Source organism: Epinephelus lanceolatus, chromosome 18 (assembly GCF_041903045.1).
Source record: "Epinephelus lanceolatus isolate andai-2023 chromosome 18, ASM4190304v1, whole genome shotgun sequence".
In the NCBI taxonomy this organism is placed as follows: Eukaryota; Metazoa; Chordata; class Actinopteri; order Perciformes; family Serranidae; genus Epinephelus; species Epinephelus lanceolatus.
Window position 1 is genome coordinate 15,809,336 of NC_135751.1, and position 15,731 is coordinate 15,825,066.

The following is a 15,731-nucleotide window of genomic DNA, read 5'->3' on the forward strand; positions in this document are numbered from 1 at the left end:
AAAGACGTCACCTTTGACTCTGGGAATTTCCCGGTGATAAAAAATAATTAAAAATATCCCACACCTCATAGACAAAGGGTTAGTCGCAAAACAACTTCTCAATAAAATTAAAATAAATGCTATCTGCAGCACCAATCATCATGATTCCAGTGAAAATAATGATAATTTAATGAGCCCTAAATGCAATAATTGCAAAAATAATGGAAAGCTAACAACAGAGAGCATATAAAACTTGTAAAACAGCAAAGCCAAATGCAGTAACAAATTAAATGAAGATCCAGCCCAGGCCTGTTTGGGACAGGGGGACAGCAGTGAAAGAAGCCCCCAGAAATGGCCATGGTGCTTCGGCCAGGCAGGCAGTGCACATAGCAGCCGAGGCAACCGATGGCACGGTCTAAGTCTAATTAAAAACACAGCGCCTTTCCAGCAGCTGTGGCCTGGCCCAAAATGGAATCCCACTCAGAAGAGCAAAGAAAGCTGCAGACCAAGAGGTTCAGCGCGATCAGGACATGGGCGGCAAGTTATATTCTCCTGTCATATCTCAGAGCAAAAGTGTCAGCTGAACTTTCACAACTCAATCCAGATCCACACGCTCACAGATTAACTCACACATAAACTGCTTCCAGTTCAGTCAGACGCAGCAAAAAGCTTATCCAGATCCTTCTTACCATGACGGGCCTTTGAATCCTCTCAGTCCTCTCCATACCTCGTTTGCCACGCTCGCCACACCACGGCAAACCAAGGGGGCAACGCCGGAGTCCACAGACAGAGTAATGTGTGTATGTGTGTGTGTGTGTGTGTGTGTGTGTGTGTGTGTGAGAGAGATAGTGGTAACTAATGTGTGTATGTGTCTGCTCGCTTGACAAGTGCAGAAGTGTACATGTGTGTGACTGTAAGTGTATGCCTGTGTGTGTGTGTGTGTGTGTGTATATGTGTGTGTGGTGTGTATGATAGGAGAAAGAGCCAGAAAAGAGTGCCGTATGTGTGAAACTAGGAGAGCGCTCTCTTAACCTCCAACCCCTTCACACACACACACACACACACACACACACACGCCCACCCCCACCTCCACAACCCAGAGGAACGTGAACCTTGTGTAGAGGAAGGGAGCTGGACTGGCTGAGGGTCGGGTTGCAGGACTTGTGCTACATTTGCAAACTGGGGAAATATATTTAGCCCTGGCCGGGCAGAAACAGGGACATGAACACACCGAGACCAAGAAGGAGGCTTGGTATGCAGCCGTCAGCCATTCAATGCTCTGCCTGACGTGGGAGAGGGCTGGGGCAGTGCCCAGGGAAACCCCCCTCCCCATTCTCTCTCTTTCTCTCTGCTTCATTCCTCTCAGCCTCGGACCTGATCTCATTCTTCCCAGCCCCTCTCTCTGTCTGACTTTGGAAAAAGGGTATCAGAGGAGGGATTAAGGTTGGATGTTGGCATTGATCTTCAGATTCGATCCGAGTTAGATTTACAAAGTCCATCCTCCTTGATGATTCAGTTACATCAGACACCGGTGTTACAGAAATTTCTTCTCAGAATTGATCCTGTAAACTTAAAGCAGACCTATTCTGCTTTTCCTTATTTTCTGTCACAAACATATATATATATATGTATATTCTGTATAAAAGGCACAATTGAGGAATGGAAAGACAGAGTTGTCTCGCCTTAAAACTGGCAGCGGAGGTAGTAACAGTGCCAAAATGTAGTCTGTATAAAAGGGACAGTCGGCAGGACAGGACTATGGATGGGTATGACGTTTTGACTACAGGTTACGCATGTGAATCATCACAGGGAGATTTAAAAAGGAGCTGATAGCAGTTAGCAGCTGACTCAAAAAGAGGGACAGTGGCAAATGTCCACGAATTGGGAAAACAATGAGGTCTAGGAGCTCCTTACCCTCAGAGATCAACTGCCATATAACAGGGGCGGTAAATGATTGATATTGCCATGTTAAAGCCATTGTTATTATTTAGAAAGTGCTGCTGATGCGTATATGTCACACACACTAGAGGCAGATGCTGTTGTGTTACATGTTACACCTGTCACGCCTCTTTTGCTTCCGCGATGCTGGCATGCAATCTAAAATCAAACACTGCAGTGGCATTACGCTGCCGTTGTTTGACTATGTGTTAACATGCAAAGGTGGAATAAAGAAGGGACTTTGTAGCAGCCCTCTGAATTCTTCTATATCCAACAAGTTAATTTTATGTATCCAGCCAAATATCACAGCCTCAAAGGGCTTCATAATCTGCGAGACACCCTATCCTTAGACCTTTAATTCGATTAAGCAAAAAACGCTACAAAAAAGCAGAATGTGGAATAAATGGAAGAAACCTCAGAAAGAGCAAAAGAGGAGGATCACTCTCTCAGGATGGAGTGAGCAACTCTGTTGTTCCCTTGAATATACTTTATTGTGTAAAGTGCATATTATAGCCTAAACTGTAAAGGCATTTCCCAGCTATATGACTGTGACTTATTTTCTTTGGCAAATGCATGAGTAAGACAAATACAGCATGACACATCTATAGTTTTTAGGCCTACATATGCAAGACAGTTGAGCAAATATAATACCTGCAAAATTGCAAGGGTGTCATTATGCATATTTAAGAAAAATAAATGCAAAGACAGGGCAGAAACTGTAAGTCTACTGCTAATTCATCTGCACTGTTTGTGTATTGAAATCTGCAGAAAGCTGCAGACACACAAAACACAAACACACTGTTTACTTCAATGGCCTCATGTCTCATAGGCAGACATAATATCTCTTCAACAAACACAAACCGAGAGCTTAGATTCATGTGCAGATTGTTTTTTCAGTCCACCTCTCTCATAGATGTGATATCTAGATAGCCAGTCAGCTAATCACCCCGAGTCATGACAGTGCCACAAACTGTGGCAGGTCCACATACTGTAGCTATTCACATCAGAGTTTATGGGATGGCTGCGAGTCAAAGTGGCTAACATAGCCTGCTGTCAACGATGTTAGTTTTCAAATTAAAATAACCTTTTAGTGCATCCTTTAAAAACCCTGCTGCCACAAAGCAGACATTATACTCATCACGCAGCCCTAAATGAACCAATTATAACAAACACCTGTCAACACATCACATTCAGCACACTTCTACTCAGAAAAGGTGTAAATGCATAAAAGATCAATATCTCATGAGGATTTTAAGAATCAATACTAGGTCATTAAAACAAAAATACACACTTAATCAGATAAGATGTTCAGCTACTAATATTCAATTACAACATACATGTATTACTTGCACACTGACTGACTAGGAAAACTAGAAAGGCTACAGGAGGGAGGTCTACAGGCAGATAGGTGTGGTTAGAGGGGGTGGTGGTGGTGGAGGCCCAGTGCATCCACTAGAGGGCGACCTCTGACACAATGACAGGGGCTTCTCCATGGCTACACACCTGACCGCCTCCTCTTCACTTGTATCAGTAGGTGATGACAACAGAGTCAACTGGGGAAGGTGAATAAATGGAGAGCTGCAAGCAGACCCACCAGTTGGCTCCTCTGCAGCCAGGCACAGCAGCAACTGGGGCTCTACTGGGATTTACATGTCAAGACCGAGAGGAGGACTGCTCTTCTCACTCCAGCATCTGAACCCTCCAGACCATTCACATATTGCAACCAAGCCAAGACACAACCTTGGTTATGGAGCAATGGGGAAAACTTTATGTTTCTTTGTATTCTGGTGATGGAAATCAGTCAGTGTTTGACTGATAACATCTCTGGTCACTGCAGACATGAGAGTTTTACAATTCTTAAATCAAGCACTGGAGTTATTTGGTTTCTGAAACTCTTCTTTCCCCACAAGGATTTTAATTCATGCAAATCATGCTTTTGACACCTTGTGTATTACACAATTTGATATATGTCTGATATCTTTTTACCATGACTATTTATGATATTTGAAAACGAACAACAGCAAATCATATTTTTCACCTGTTGTGCTGTTTATCAGTCTAGATTGTTTTGATGTGAGTTTGAGTGTTGAAAATATCAGCCGGCACTAGACACAGACACAGTTTCGTGTGGGAACTATGGGTGATTTTGCCTTAAATGATATAGGACAGCCACAGATAGACAGGAAAGGCGGGAGAAAGAGGGGGGATGAAGGACTCAGCCTACATAGGGTGCACACACTCTACCAGGTGGGCAGACCCAGAGGTCGCCTGTGCGAGCTGAATTTGAACCAGACCTCATTTCACAAATGCCACTTGCAAATTGTGGTTACATTTGCAAGGACTTGAAAGTATGGTATACTTTTACTCGTCAAATGTACTGAACATAAGGCAAAAGCAAATCATCTCTTGTTGCAAATTGCAGGTAGCATGCCAAACTGAAAAATGGCAACGGGGACACTGCAGATTACGATTAGATGGTCAGTTCACTGGTCAGTTCTTTAATGGAGCATTGAGGCGATTCTTGAAATACCGTGTGACTATGTCGTATTTACCAGAAAATGGCAGTCACTGATAAATGTGTTACAATAAGTGCACTTCTGCTGCCGAGTCTAATTAATGGCAGCCGAGCATAAACTGTTTGTTCATGTTATAAGAACTGACATACTGTTGACTACAGGGCTTTACGGAGAAACGGAAGTTATGTCAATGCTGTATGAGAATGTAGATATTCTCTACTTTTCCATTATAGTTTTGGTGACGCCTTGAAAAGAAATGTTGAATCTTGTAATATAAATGTTGGCATCAGGAGAGGGGAGAAAGTATTTAAACTTTCTCTGCCATTTATAATAACTAGTTTTAGTCTTTATGAGATTAGACTGCAATGTCTGCCTCGTCTTCAGGCCTTCTGAAGGACCCTCTTTTGTTGTTCTCGCCCTTTAGGAGTATCAAACCGCTGAACTGGGACACAGCTGTTACTTGTTCATCATGACAGCCCCTCTGATTTGATTTTATGTTATGATGCTGCCATGCTGTGTGTGAGCATGTGTGTGTTTTCTAGTTGTTAATGATAAAAGACACAGATTCAATTTCTAGGAGGGCAAATATAAGATTTGAGGTAAAAATCATTTTTGCACCACAAAACCATGTTACCCATTGTACACAGCAGCAGCCGCAGACAGTCTCTGAAGGAAGACGGTGTGTTTTTGTTGAACTCGACACACAAACCAACACTGCACAAACACGTAGGCTGCACCCACACACGCGCGCGCACACAAACACAAACCCATCTAAACATCCTCTCTCCTTCGTCTCTCCATCCCACTGTGCCTGCACACTGAGGGAGATTCAGTGGCCCGGTTGCCATGGAAACCAGGCCGAGTGTACCAGCCAGCTCTACCGTTGGCTGATTGTGGCTCTCGTGTATTTGTGTGTGTGCGTGTGGTGAGTGAGTGTGCACTTGCGTAGGTGTGTGTGAGACTGTAAAGCCTATACAGGGCTCTACTTTGAGTTGTTGAAGGGGAGGCTAAAATGGGCTATATGTTCAAAAACCTATAGGGTGCCTGTATGCTTCTTTTTCAGTGATTAAAGCTATTTTTTTTTATCTTACCATCTACAATCTATTCATTAGTTACTAAATCAATTTTTGGGCTTATGTGCAGCATCTCGACTGTTTAAAATCCCTGCATCTTTCACTGCTAGCCTTGATGAGTGAAATGCTGTGCAATAGCATGAGACAGGGGAGGACATTTATCTGGGGAAGCGTTAAATCATCCTTACTACGGGTAATGAGTTCCTTATACAGTGTGAGCGATTAAGAATCCTGCCTAACCCGCAGGCCCCAGTGCACGTGGTCCTCTAGCAAGCAGAGTCAGAGAGTTAATGAAGGACAAGGCAGTGGGAAGGGTTATGTGTGTAGGCGAGGATGCAGCTAACCTTTAGAAACCACGGGAGAGTTTAGCTCCCTGTGTTCACCGACAGCGATGGGATTTTTTTTTTCCTTCATTTTTTTCTAAAGCAACACCGGTACTGAACAGGTAAATGTCATTCAGCACAGGGCAAATCATTTCCTCTCATAAATGAAGAGGTCAGATGGAAAAGGGGGGCTCATTTAGCTGTCACACAGCGTGGCTTTGAGAAATGTCATGACCAGACAGGACTGTGGTGCAGGTCGCGAGTGTGTGATGCTTTGACCCCGCCTCCTGAATGCCCTGAGGACAGGAAGTGTTCCTGAGGCTCCTTGACCCATTCTTGGCTGGAAAATGATGCTGGACAACTGACAAATTTCACTAGATCCTTCTGACGGAGCCAATCAGTGCATCTACATCTACATGTGACCCTGGGGTCAGGGTCAGAGGGGAGTAGTGCTGGGTGAGTCGAACACCTGGGGACTAATAATTGCATCAGAGCCCCGCAGGAATCTCTGCCGATGTCTCTCAACTCCAACTCTGTGACAATAGATCGGTGTAGCTGTAGTCACCGGGTTTTACTGTTGTTAGCAGAGATATTATCGAAGCCATTTCAGTGTGTGAGCTACAGTGTAGTGTGGGGGCCGCATGTGACAAAAACACAGGTAACGAGGGGAAGATACAGACAAGAAAATAATGGGTTTCACAGTGGAAGAAGCGGCAAAGAACTGCGACGTGGCAGATGAACTAGGCTATAAATTGACATGGTAATAACAGTTAACAGCTAATAGTGGGGCAAGTAAAACTACTCAAAATTATAGTAATATCAGAAAGTTTTTAAAGATTACACTTGTTCCTTCAGCCTCCTCTTTGCATTCTTCAGACCCTCTGCATTTCACTTTGAATTATAAACCTCATAATTGTTTAATGGTAGTTATATTTACTGCTGGAAGTGAGCTTGGTCAGTGTTTCTCCTATATTCATACTGTAGCGGTGCAACGCCAGGAACAGCAGTGGCTCGCCGCCATGAGTCCATGAACGAGGCAAGTGTCACTAATGTGTTTTTAGCTGAGCTAGACCTGGGAATATTTGGTCCTGCTCTGATGAATTTGGCATTCAGTTAACACACCAGTCATAATTTTGTCTGAATGAAAACTCCTGGCATTTGCTCCTGGTGTTCTTCACCACTGGTTTGGAAGAAGGAAATAACGAGAGTAACACTGAAACCAGCTTTAGAAATGACAGATTTTCTTTTAAATAACTGCTGAGCGGTGAATCTAATTTAAGCAGACGTGAAAAGTGGTTCATGTGGATTTCGAAAAATAGCCCAAATGGCAAATACTTGGAAAAGTAACTGATAAATATCAAAAGAAACTTTAAAGTGTGGGGTGGGGGTAGGTGGTGGAATGAGTGTCTCCCTCCGGACAATCTGCCAGGGCATAGCAGTCGACCTTGGGGAAACACTGATGTCAGATTAATTACACAGATTTCATTTCCGCACTATTAATGATGCAAATTATGAAGGAATAAATGAGCTTATTCTCCAGAAACCTCAAAAATGTTTAGAGGATCTGAATCCAGTTGAGGTGATTTTATTGTTTTGGAATAATTGGCTGATAATTGATGGGTTACGTGTCATTTCTAAGAAATACATAGAGTCAAAAGGCCAAAGGTAAAGTCTTTGTATTATTTATTTTGTCCAATTAACAGTAAAAACTCATATATATGTAATGATTCACAGTACTTTTTCTTCAATTATATAAAACATAGAAAAAAAGTACCTCCTTATATTCTGACAAGCTGAAAATTGTGAGTGTTGATTGTTGATAATGTACCTAAATGATTCGTCATTTATTAAAACTGTCAGTGGCTACTTTTATGTTGATCAACTTATCAGTTAAAACACAAATAATGTCAGTCCTACTGCATACATCTTCTACTTCCTGTATGTGAATTGTAGAAGTCGGATGTGAGAGAAAGTCAAAAATAATGATGAGATCAAACTGATTTGGTATCTTGATAGGGAGCAGCTGAATTCCCAGCATTAGATGACCTCACTTCGACTCCATTAAACTTTCATATGCTTCTTCATTGAATAAAATGAAGCTGAGACTCAGTCTAGCACCTGGATTAGCGGTCTGGAGGAAGGATTAAGTGTGAAATGTTACCTGTCGGACAAAGCTGTTCGAGGTGGTGTCAGAGGAGGTGCTTCCATCCGAGCGCTTAAATCGGCTCTTCCTCTTGCCGTACTTTCCCTAGGAATGGAGAGGTTGGGAGGGCAGCGGAAAGGAGGATTTGGAAAGAAAGAGAAAAACACAAAAAGTTTAATTGCGTTGCACTATAACAACTTATCTTGACATATCTCATAGAAAACCTTGTTTCCGGGGAGCATGGCAGCAGTTAACATTTGGCTTAGCATTTGTAAAAGCTTCTGAATATGATCAGGCAGTCAGATAGAACCAGAGATAACGCAGCACGAGGCCCCAGACTGAAGAGGAAGTCGAGCGGAGTAAATGTGTGCAGCGCGTCCACAAACAGCCTTCATTACTTGTCATTTTTCATGTTCTGATGCAAACTGGGACCTCGTAATCTGATTGGCAGACCCCTGGCAAATGGCCTACCCGGGTTGGGCAGAGGCCACACATTGCATTACGATCCCACCCTGCCCACGTCGCCATGGTTACACAATGCTGACTAATCGCATTTGTTGGGAGGGTCATCAGGAGACTGGCTGTGTTGCTCTTTCAGTGCTGCTGGTTAATAAAATGCTTAGAAACAAACATAGAAGATTAACATACAGAATGTGTACGTGTTGCTGCATTTACAGGGCCTACCTAACACTTATATATATATCCATATATCCCCCGGGGGTATAGCTCAGTGGTAGAGCATTTGACTGCAGATCAAGAGGTCTCCGGTTCAAATCCGGATGCCCCCTGCTTTTCTGTCACATCTCATATTTCAATGTAGGAGGCTATAAACAGCACAGACTTAAAAGGACCTCCTTATGTTATATACAAAGACAGCATTTCTTTCCTTCCAGACTTCTCCAATTAATTGATTGAATGCAATAAATCAATTAAATGAAGTTTCCTAAACACAAGGTAACATATTCAAATTGCTTGGTTTGTCTACACAGCTGCCCAAAACCAAAATATATTCACTTCACATCAATATAAACATAAAGAAGTAGCACATTTGAGACACTTTTTCTGTCAATCCAGCCAACACAATTTCAGGACAGTTTGCAGCTTGAAACTTGCTCGAGATACTGCTGCTACTTTTGTCTAAACTGTATATGTATGTAGTTGTGAGGTAGTTAAAAGTCCAGATTGATTTGTTGAAAGTCAGCTGTTGTGTTCAGGTGTTGGCTGGAAACATGGTACTGTTATCTGTAACCAAACTGCCCTAACACTGACATGGGGAGAAATCAATGGCTGTCTTTAAGGTAAAAAATAGTTCCCTTGCATGAACTCTATTCTCTTTGCAGGGATGCTTCAGTAAGCACTATCTGTCTGAACTGTTTGGTGTCTGTCTTTATCCACAACTGTTCTCACACTCAAACACACGCACACACACTGGTAAACTAACCAGCCCCCAGTCCTCTAACCTGCCCACACACACACACACACACACACTCTACACCTATGTAAACACTGAATATTACCAAGCAGCTGCTTCAGACCTGTCCACTTCCCTGCGTAGGTTAACAACCACCAACAGTGATCCCTCCTCAACTCAGTACTTTGTTATCACCGACACATCATGTAGAGCAGGCCGAGGCCTTTAAAACAAACAATATCTGTATCACCAGCGCATAAAAACACAATGCGGCCGAGAAGCTTCCAGTTAACAGATAAAGAAGAATAATCTGTTACACGCTCCTCTCCAAAGATGGCGCACACAGCAAACGAAGTGTGATACGCCAAACAACAATTACTGTGTTGCAAACTTGTGCAAGTGTGGTTACTGGCTTTTAATGTTAAAGTTGAACTTGAGGTGATGATGCATGAGAACAGATGTAGACAGGCAAATGTGCTTGGGGCTTAGACGCAATTGATACTGTGAAAAATAGATGTCATCCCTCCTGGCAAATGTTGCCACCTACACCGAGTGAAAAAGTTAGAAAATGCTGTGTGCGCACTGATGACTGTGGAGACAAACTCTAAGACACAGGCTCTTTTGTGTCTCTGCACATTGAACATTAAGATGGTGCAAAAGAAACAAATCACAGTATTTGCCCACATGTTTGACCACGTATATCAGAATATACTATCTAGATAGAATTAATTGATTCTGCATTTATTATGGTCAGACTTAAACATGCAAATTAGTTACACAGTTCTTTTCAAGCTTTGATTTGGACTGCAGGAAGAAGTGGAATTCAGTTATATATCAATTTGTTGGATGACTTTTCTTCTGAAAGGGTAGATCCACCATTTACAAGTCTGTCACATGCCCATATGTATATTGAAACCAAATATGATGGATGTTATCATTCCCTTCCTAATGTACTTGCAATGTCAGAGATGGAGAACAAAATCCAAAGTCCTCGATCTCCGAAAAAAAAATGTATAAACCATTATGTGAAACTAAAATGCGGTTTCAGTAGCATGAGGCAGAAAACATACCAAGCAGCAGCAAAGTGCAGCTGCTCTGATCTGCTGCCTTTTGATTCTGCGGCGAAGTTCAGCCAGTTTGGGAAACTTTTAGTGGGTGAATTGCAGCCAGCGCAGACTACCCACAGCCAATCAGTAAACGGAATCCTGTGACTCTTGTGTGCCTGAACGCCCCTCCCGGCCGCAGACACATATTATTATTGCGGCGAGATGCACTTCGCCGCTGCTTGGGGTGTTTTCGGTGTGAGATACATAGAGGGTATCTTCAGGAAGTTACAGCCTAGTATAAGATTCCCTATTTTTGTTACCCTAGAAATATAAAGAGGGAATTTTACACTGAAATGCACAAACAGTTAAACCTTAGAATATATGTTTGTACAGAATGAGGACTGTGGATTTTGTCCTTCACTTTATACATTGTGCATTTGGGAAGGATGTTTTAATGGCCAGGATGAACAAAAGGAATGATTACAGCAAGTAGAATATGTTTCGCTGTGTTAATGGGCACTCGCTATTGTTTTAAAGGGATAGTGCACCCAAAAATGAAAATTCAGCCATTATCTACTCACCCATATGCTGAGGGAGGCTCAGGTGAAGTTTTAGAGTCCTCACAACACTTGCGGCGATCCAAGGGGAGAGTGTGCAGTGCAGTGCTGCTAGCTACTTCTCCCTTGGATCTCCATAAGTGTTGTGAGGACTCTAAAACTTCACCAGAGCCTCCCTCTGCATATGGGTGAGTAGATAATAGCTGAATTTTCATTTTTGGGTGCACTATCCCTTTAAGAAAGACTTGAAAAAATGTGAATTTATCCTTTAAGAGAAAACTTTGATTTTCATCCAGGTTTGTATCATGACAACGTGGGTATGTGTAACTTAACTATAGCTGACTTTAGCTGAGATATGCCTCTCATTCTCACAAACTCAGATTAAAGATTCTGTTGTTGCGTTGCCTGTTTCTCACCTAAAATGTTTTCAGAAACAAATTTTAGCTCATTGTTTAACTGTAATGCTAGGTCATTTGTTACCAGCTGGCTGCCATATTGTTTCCAGTGTCAAAACAAACAAGCACATATTACATTACATATTATTATTAGTTGCAGATTTTCTACCTCTTGAGCAAAACCGAATGCCACAGTTCTTTTTCTCTGCCTTCTCTGGTCATATGGCACCAACCTCAAAAGTATTTGCATCTTTCTATCGATAGGCAAACCATCTTTCCTGCAGTGAAATATTTCTTAAAGAATGTAGCCAAACTGTAAGATGACATTTACACCAGGCTGAGATCATCACCTGAACCAGACTTCCTTCAGATGTCGACAGGCCTCGCATTCTGATCATATTCCATTCTGCTGCAGACACACTGTATGTGTTTTTCCTTTTACTGATAACACATCCAGACACAAACCTCATGGTAATACCGGGTGTAAATGGGGTCTTTACTCACCATCTTAACTGCTAAGATCTGAGCAATCAAACAGGTTGTAAACAAACCCCCGGTTCAGCTGTTTATTCAAAACCAAATTATTTGGAATTGAAAACCAAGATAAATAAAGTTACAAAGATGTTATCCACAGCTGTGTAACATGCAGGATGCTCGGTTAAAGTTTAACTAGAAAGTAGCTCTGCAAAACCCGATCGTTGACGATGGACCTTTAAAGTAATTGTTTTAACGTCCACCTCTGGTTTCATTTCAGTTTTCATTAGATAACACGATCACACTGTGGATGTTTACCCTGCTGGAGATGCTGCTGTGCCACCAGATATCTCAGCAATTAAGCCGGCAAATAAAATGTTATCGTTACAGATAAGACACCATGGCTAAATCACTAAAACAGGAGCTACGTTGTTAAAAAATGTTCCTTTGAGGCTGTTGTGGTGAGGCAAACTTCACTGTCACAAGTTTCACAGTTACATTAAACGCGATGTGTGTGGGTGCAGGTAGGTGTGTGGGTGTGTGTTTAGAGGGGTCTCTACGATCGGAGCCGTGATGGGGCGAGTTCCTGTCAGCAAAGGGCAGGGAAATGCCAGAGGAAGTAGGGAGGGGAGGCTTCCTGTTGGTAAACATCCTCCCAGATTAAGTGTGTAATTAAAAAGGGTGTTGTGTGTGAGCGTGGAGGGTGGCGGGGTGCACGATATCACGACCACATTACACTCTCCATACATTATTCCGCTCGCTGAGATCGCACTGATCTGCAATCTGACGGCGGTCAGCAGACATGATCTTTAATCTAAGCGACCCTCGGGCGTTGAATTTGGAATCGGCTCTCGGCCCACATTTCATTTCTTCTTCTGTGGTAAAACACTCAAAGCGTCTCCTCCAGGATATTAGAAATGCCTGCTTGTCTCTTCACAGCAGAGTTATAAATACATATACCAGCATGACCCGCTGCAGGTCTGCATGAACTTTATATCTAATTGATCAGGAGTGCCACACACACAAACAAACACACACACACACACAAATACACACACACAACATTCCCTGCTGCCTAGCACATGGAGGGGGTCCATCTGTTTCTCACCACAGCCTCGCAGCTGATAAATATCTAATTTCTAAAAACAGGCAGGACGAGGTGAGATGGTGAGAGCAGGATGGAGATAGTGGGACATTCAGAGATGCAGAAGGAATCTGGAGAGCTGAGGGGGAAGAGAGAGAGAGAGAGAGAGATGAGAAGGAGCTCGGAGGAGTGGGAGTAAAGAGGAGAGAGCAGGACTTGGCATGGTTTGAAGCGTTGGTTGTCTGTGAGGTGATTTTTTTTTTTTTTTCCCCTCCTTCTCCAGAGAGACAATGACTGAGCTCAGCGTGGGTGTGTTGTTCTAGATATTCTCATCGTTTTTTTTTGTTTTTTTTAAAAAATCCATTTAAACTGTTATGACTAAACATGCCCACAACATCATGACACTTCCTAACAGCCGCAGCCTATTTGTAGCTGTAAAAAGAGTGACACCACTGAAAGTTGAAGGATAAAATTATAAATGAAGGAAAGGGGAAAAAAAAAAAAAAAGTTGAATTTCTGAGGGTGGAGGAGGGTGTTGGAGAATATTTTCCGCGGACTGAAAACAGGTCTGGAGTCAGACGCAAGACTCTGAAAACCAAATTACAATTGCTGTTTACATCAGTTTCACCTCTTTTTGTGACTCATGTTTTTTCACATGAAGTAATCTCTCCTCCTGCTGGGAAGTTCAACATTTAGTGCATCATCTACTTGGTTAATTAACGATTACTTAAACAAAGGGTGGTTTTCGTTATAGGACCCAAATTTAGGGCTGGGTGATACGGAGAAAATAAAATATCATATTTTTGACCATATACATTAATATTGTTATTGCAACAATATTGTAGGGTTGACAATTAGTGCTTTGACAAAATATTTACACTATCAGATTTTTAATAAATGATTATTTAATGTGGCTATAATGACTAAGTGGGTAAAAGCAAATAATAGAACAGCTAGAACAGTCTGGTAAGGTCAGAAAATGACATCACTTTACTGTAATGCGGCCTTTAAAAACAGGAAAAAACACTTATACTATTAAGATACGCGAAATCTAAGACGATATCTTAACCGATTTCACGATATCGATATAAATCGCCAAATCGCCCAGCCCTCGACCCAATGAGGGCCAGCAATAAAAACAAGCGTTACATCATATCCTCACATATGGTTCCACATATGGAGACTTGTTAAAACCAACTATATGCCAAGGATGAAATTATAAATCAAAACCACAAGAACATATAATCTAATTTTGCTTCCCTTTATTCTCAGATGAAATAGAGGCTTGAATCAGTGCAGCTTAACCAACATTTCAGACTCCCGAAGGCGCATTAGACGACTTAATTGCCGAACAACCTGTTAATCCTCAGAAGTGAAACAGCTTCACCGTGATGAAAACGCCTCTCTACTATCAATGCACGACACTTCACGCAGTCTTTTTGTTTTTCTGTCATGATATTTCTGCCCCTCGCTTCTTACCTGTGTGTGTGGATGATGGTCGAACATGTCCATTTGGATCTCCTGGGTTGAGGTCGAAGGCGTCCTGGACATACTACTTTTCTGTACCATTGATTTAACTTTTTAAAATCTATTTTCAGTTTCGTGTGTTTATGATGGTGTCGACAGACTCATCTTTTTTTTCTGTTCCAGAGAGGGTGAAGCCGCTGATGTATCTGAGCTGGCTGGTAAAATAATGGCAACAGCTGCCTCCCTCCAGCCTATAGCGTTATACACTGGCGCACCAGGCTTTTACACTACAGTCAAGTCAACGGTGTGAAGCAGCCACACATCCGGTTACTGCTTTCAAAATAAAATTCCTTGTAAAGGTAAAATAAGCAGTGAAGTGACTGAGAGGGTGTGGTTCATATTGCACTATAAGATAAGATGTAGGCTACTTATTTGTTTGTCTTAAAATAACCGTTTGGAAAACATAAGCCTATTAATGTTTATAAAATGGTTTCTCTGACCTTCCGACTATGTTTCCAGAGTTTAAGTATACATATGACTTAGGGCTGGCACAATATCACATATGATAGCCAAAAAAGTTTACCATAACGATATTATCGCCATCTGTAGAAACTTTTAAAAAATGTTATTAATCAAATTAATCCTTCTTTACAGTGCATTTTGTCTCAAAATTTGAGTGTATGAAGGTGGACTTTATCCATAACTGTGCAAAAGAGCAATTACACTTAATGGATAGTGAAAAGGCAACCAGGTGGCGGGAAAGCAAGAACAGAATGAAATGGAAGTGATGTAAGAGGTGCTGGATCATTTACAGGATATTAATATGATATCAATATTCCATCTTTAAATATCACGGTTATCGTCAATACCATTGTACCGCACCACCCCTAATTTGACTGCTTTTTTCCCCCCTGCCTTTTGCACAATTCACATTTCAACAGAAAGCTGCAAACAAATTATTGGAAATGGAAATTTCCATCCATTTTCATCTGCTTATCCAGGGCTGGGTTGCCCTCCCTAACCACCCTGAGTCCATCAGTGTTCCCAGGCCAGATGAGATATATAATCCCTCCAGCATGTTCTGGGTCTGTCCCAGGGCCTCCTACCAGCTGGACGCATCTGCAAAACTTCTAACTGGAGGCCCTTTAGGAAGCATCCTGATCACAAACCTGAACCACCTCAACTGACCCCTTTCAACATGAAGGAGCAGCGGCTCTACTCCGAGCTCCCTCCAGATGTCTGAGCTCCTCACCCTATCTCTAAGGCTGAGCCCAGCCAGCCTTTGGAGGAAACTCAATTCAGCCGCTTGTATCCACAATCTCATT

The 15,731-nt window shown here is 42.1% G+C and overlaps 1 protein-coding gene and 1 non-coding gene across 4 annotated transcripts in view; one reads left to right on the forward strand and one right to left on the reverse strand.

Annotated features, from left to right (window-relative positions):
* cacnb1 (calcium channel, voltage-dependent, beta 1 subunit) overlaps positions 1-14,664 on the reverse strand; it is a 38,620-nt gene extending 23,956 nt beyond the window's left edge. For 2 of the 3 annotated variants that reach the window (XM_033644525.2, XM_033644524.2), the window contains exons 1-2: positions 14,419-14,664; positions 7,991-8,077 (exon numbers count right to left, since the gene is read on the reverse strand). In XM_033644525.2, coding sequence (XP_033500416.2) covers positions 7,991-8,077; positions 14,419-14,508 — 177 coding nt within the window. In that variant the 5' untranslated portion in view covers positions 14,509-14,664. Of the gene's footprint in view, positions 1-668; positions 988-7,990; positions 8,078-14,418 lie in introns of those variants that run through there. The other variant, XM_078161709.1, reaches the window with a different exon arrangement.
* trnac-gca (transfer RNA cysteine (anticodon GCA)) lies at positions 8,689-8,760 on the forward strand. The gene has a single exon. It is a non-coding gene; the product is annotated as a tRNA-Cys (tRNA).
* Positions 14,665-15,731: the final 1,067 nt, after the last annotated feature.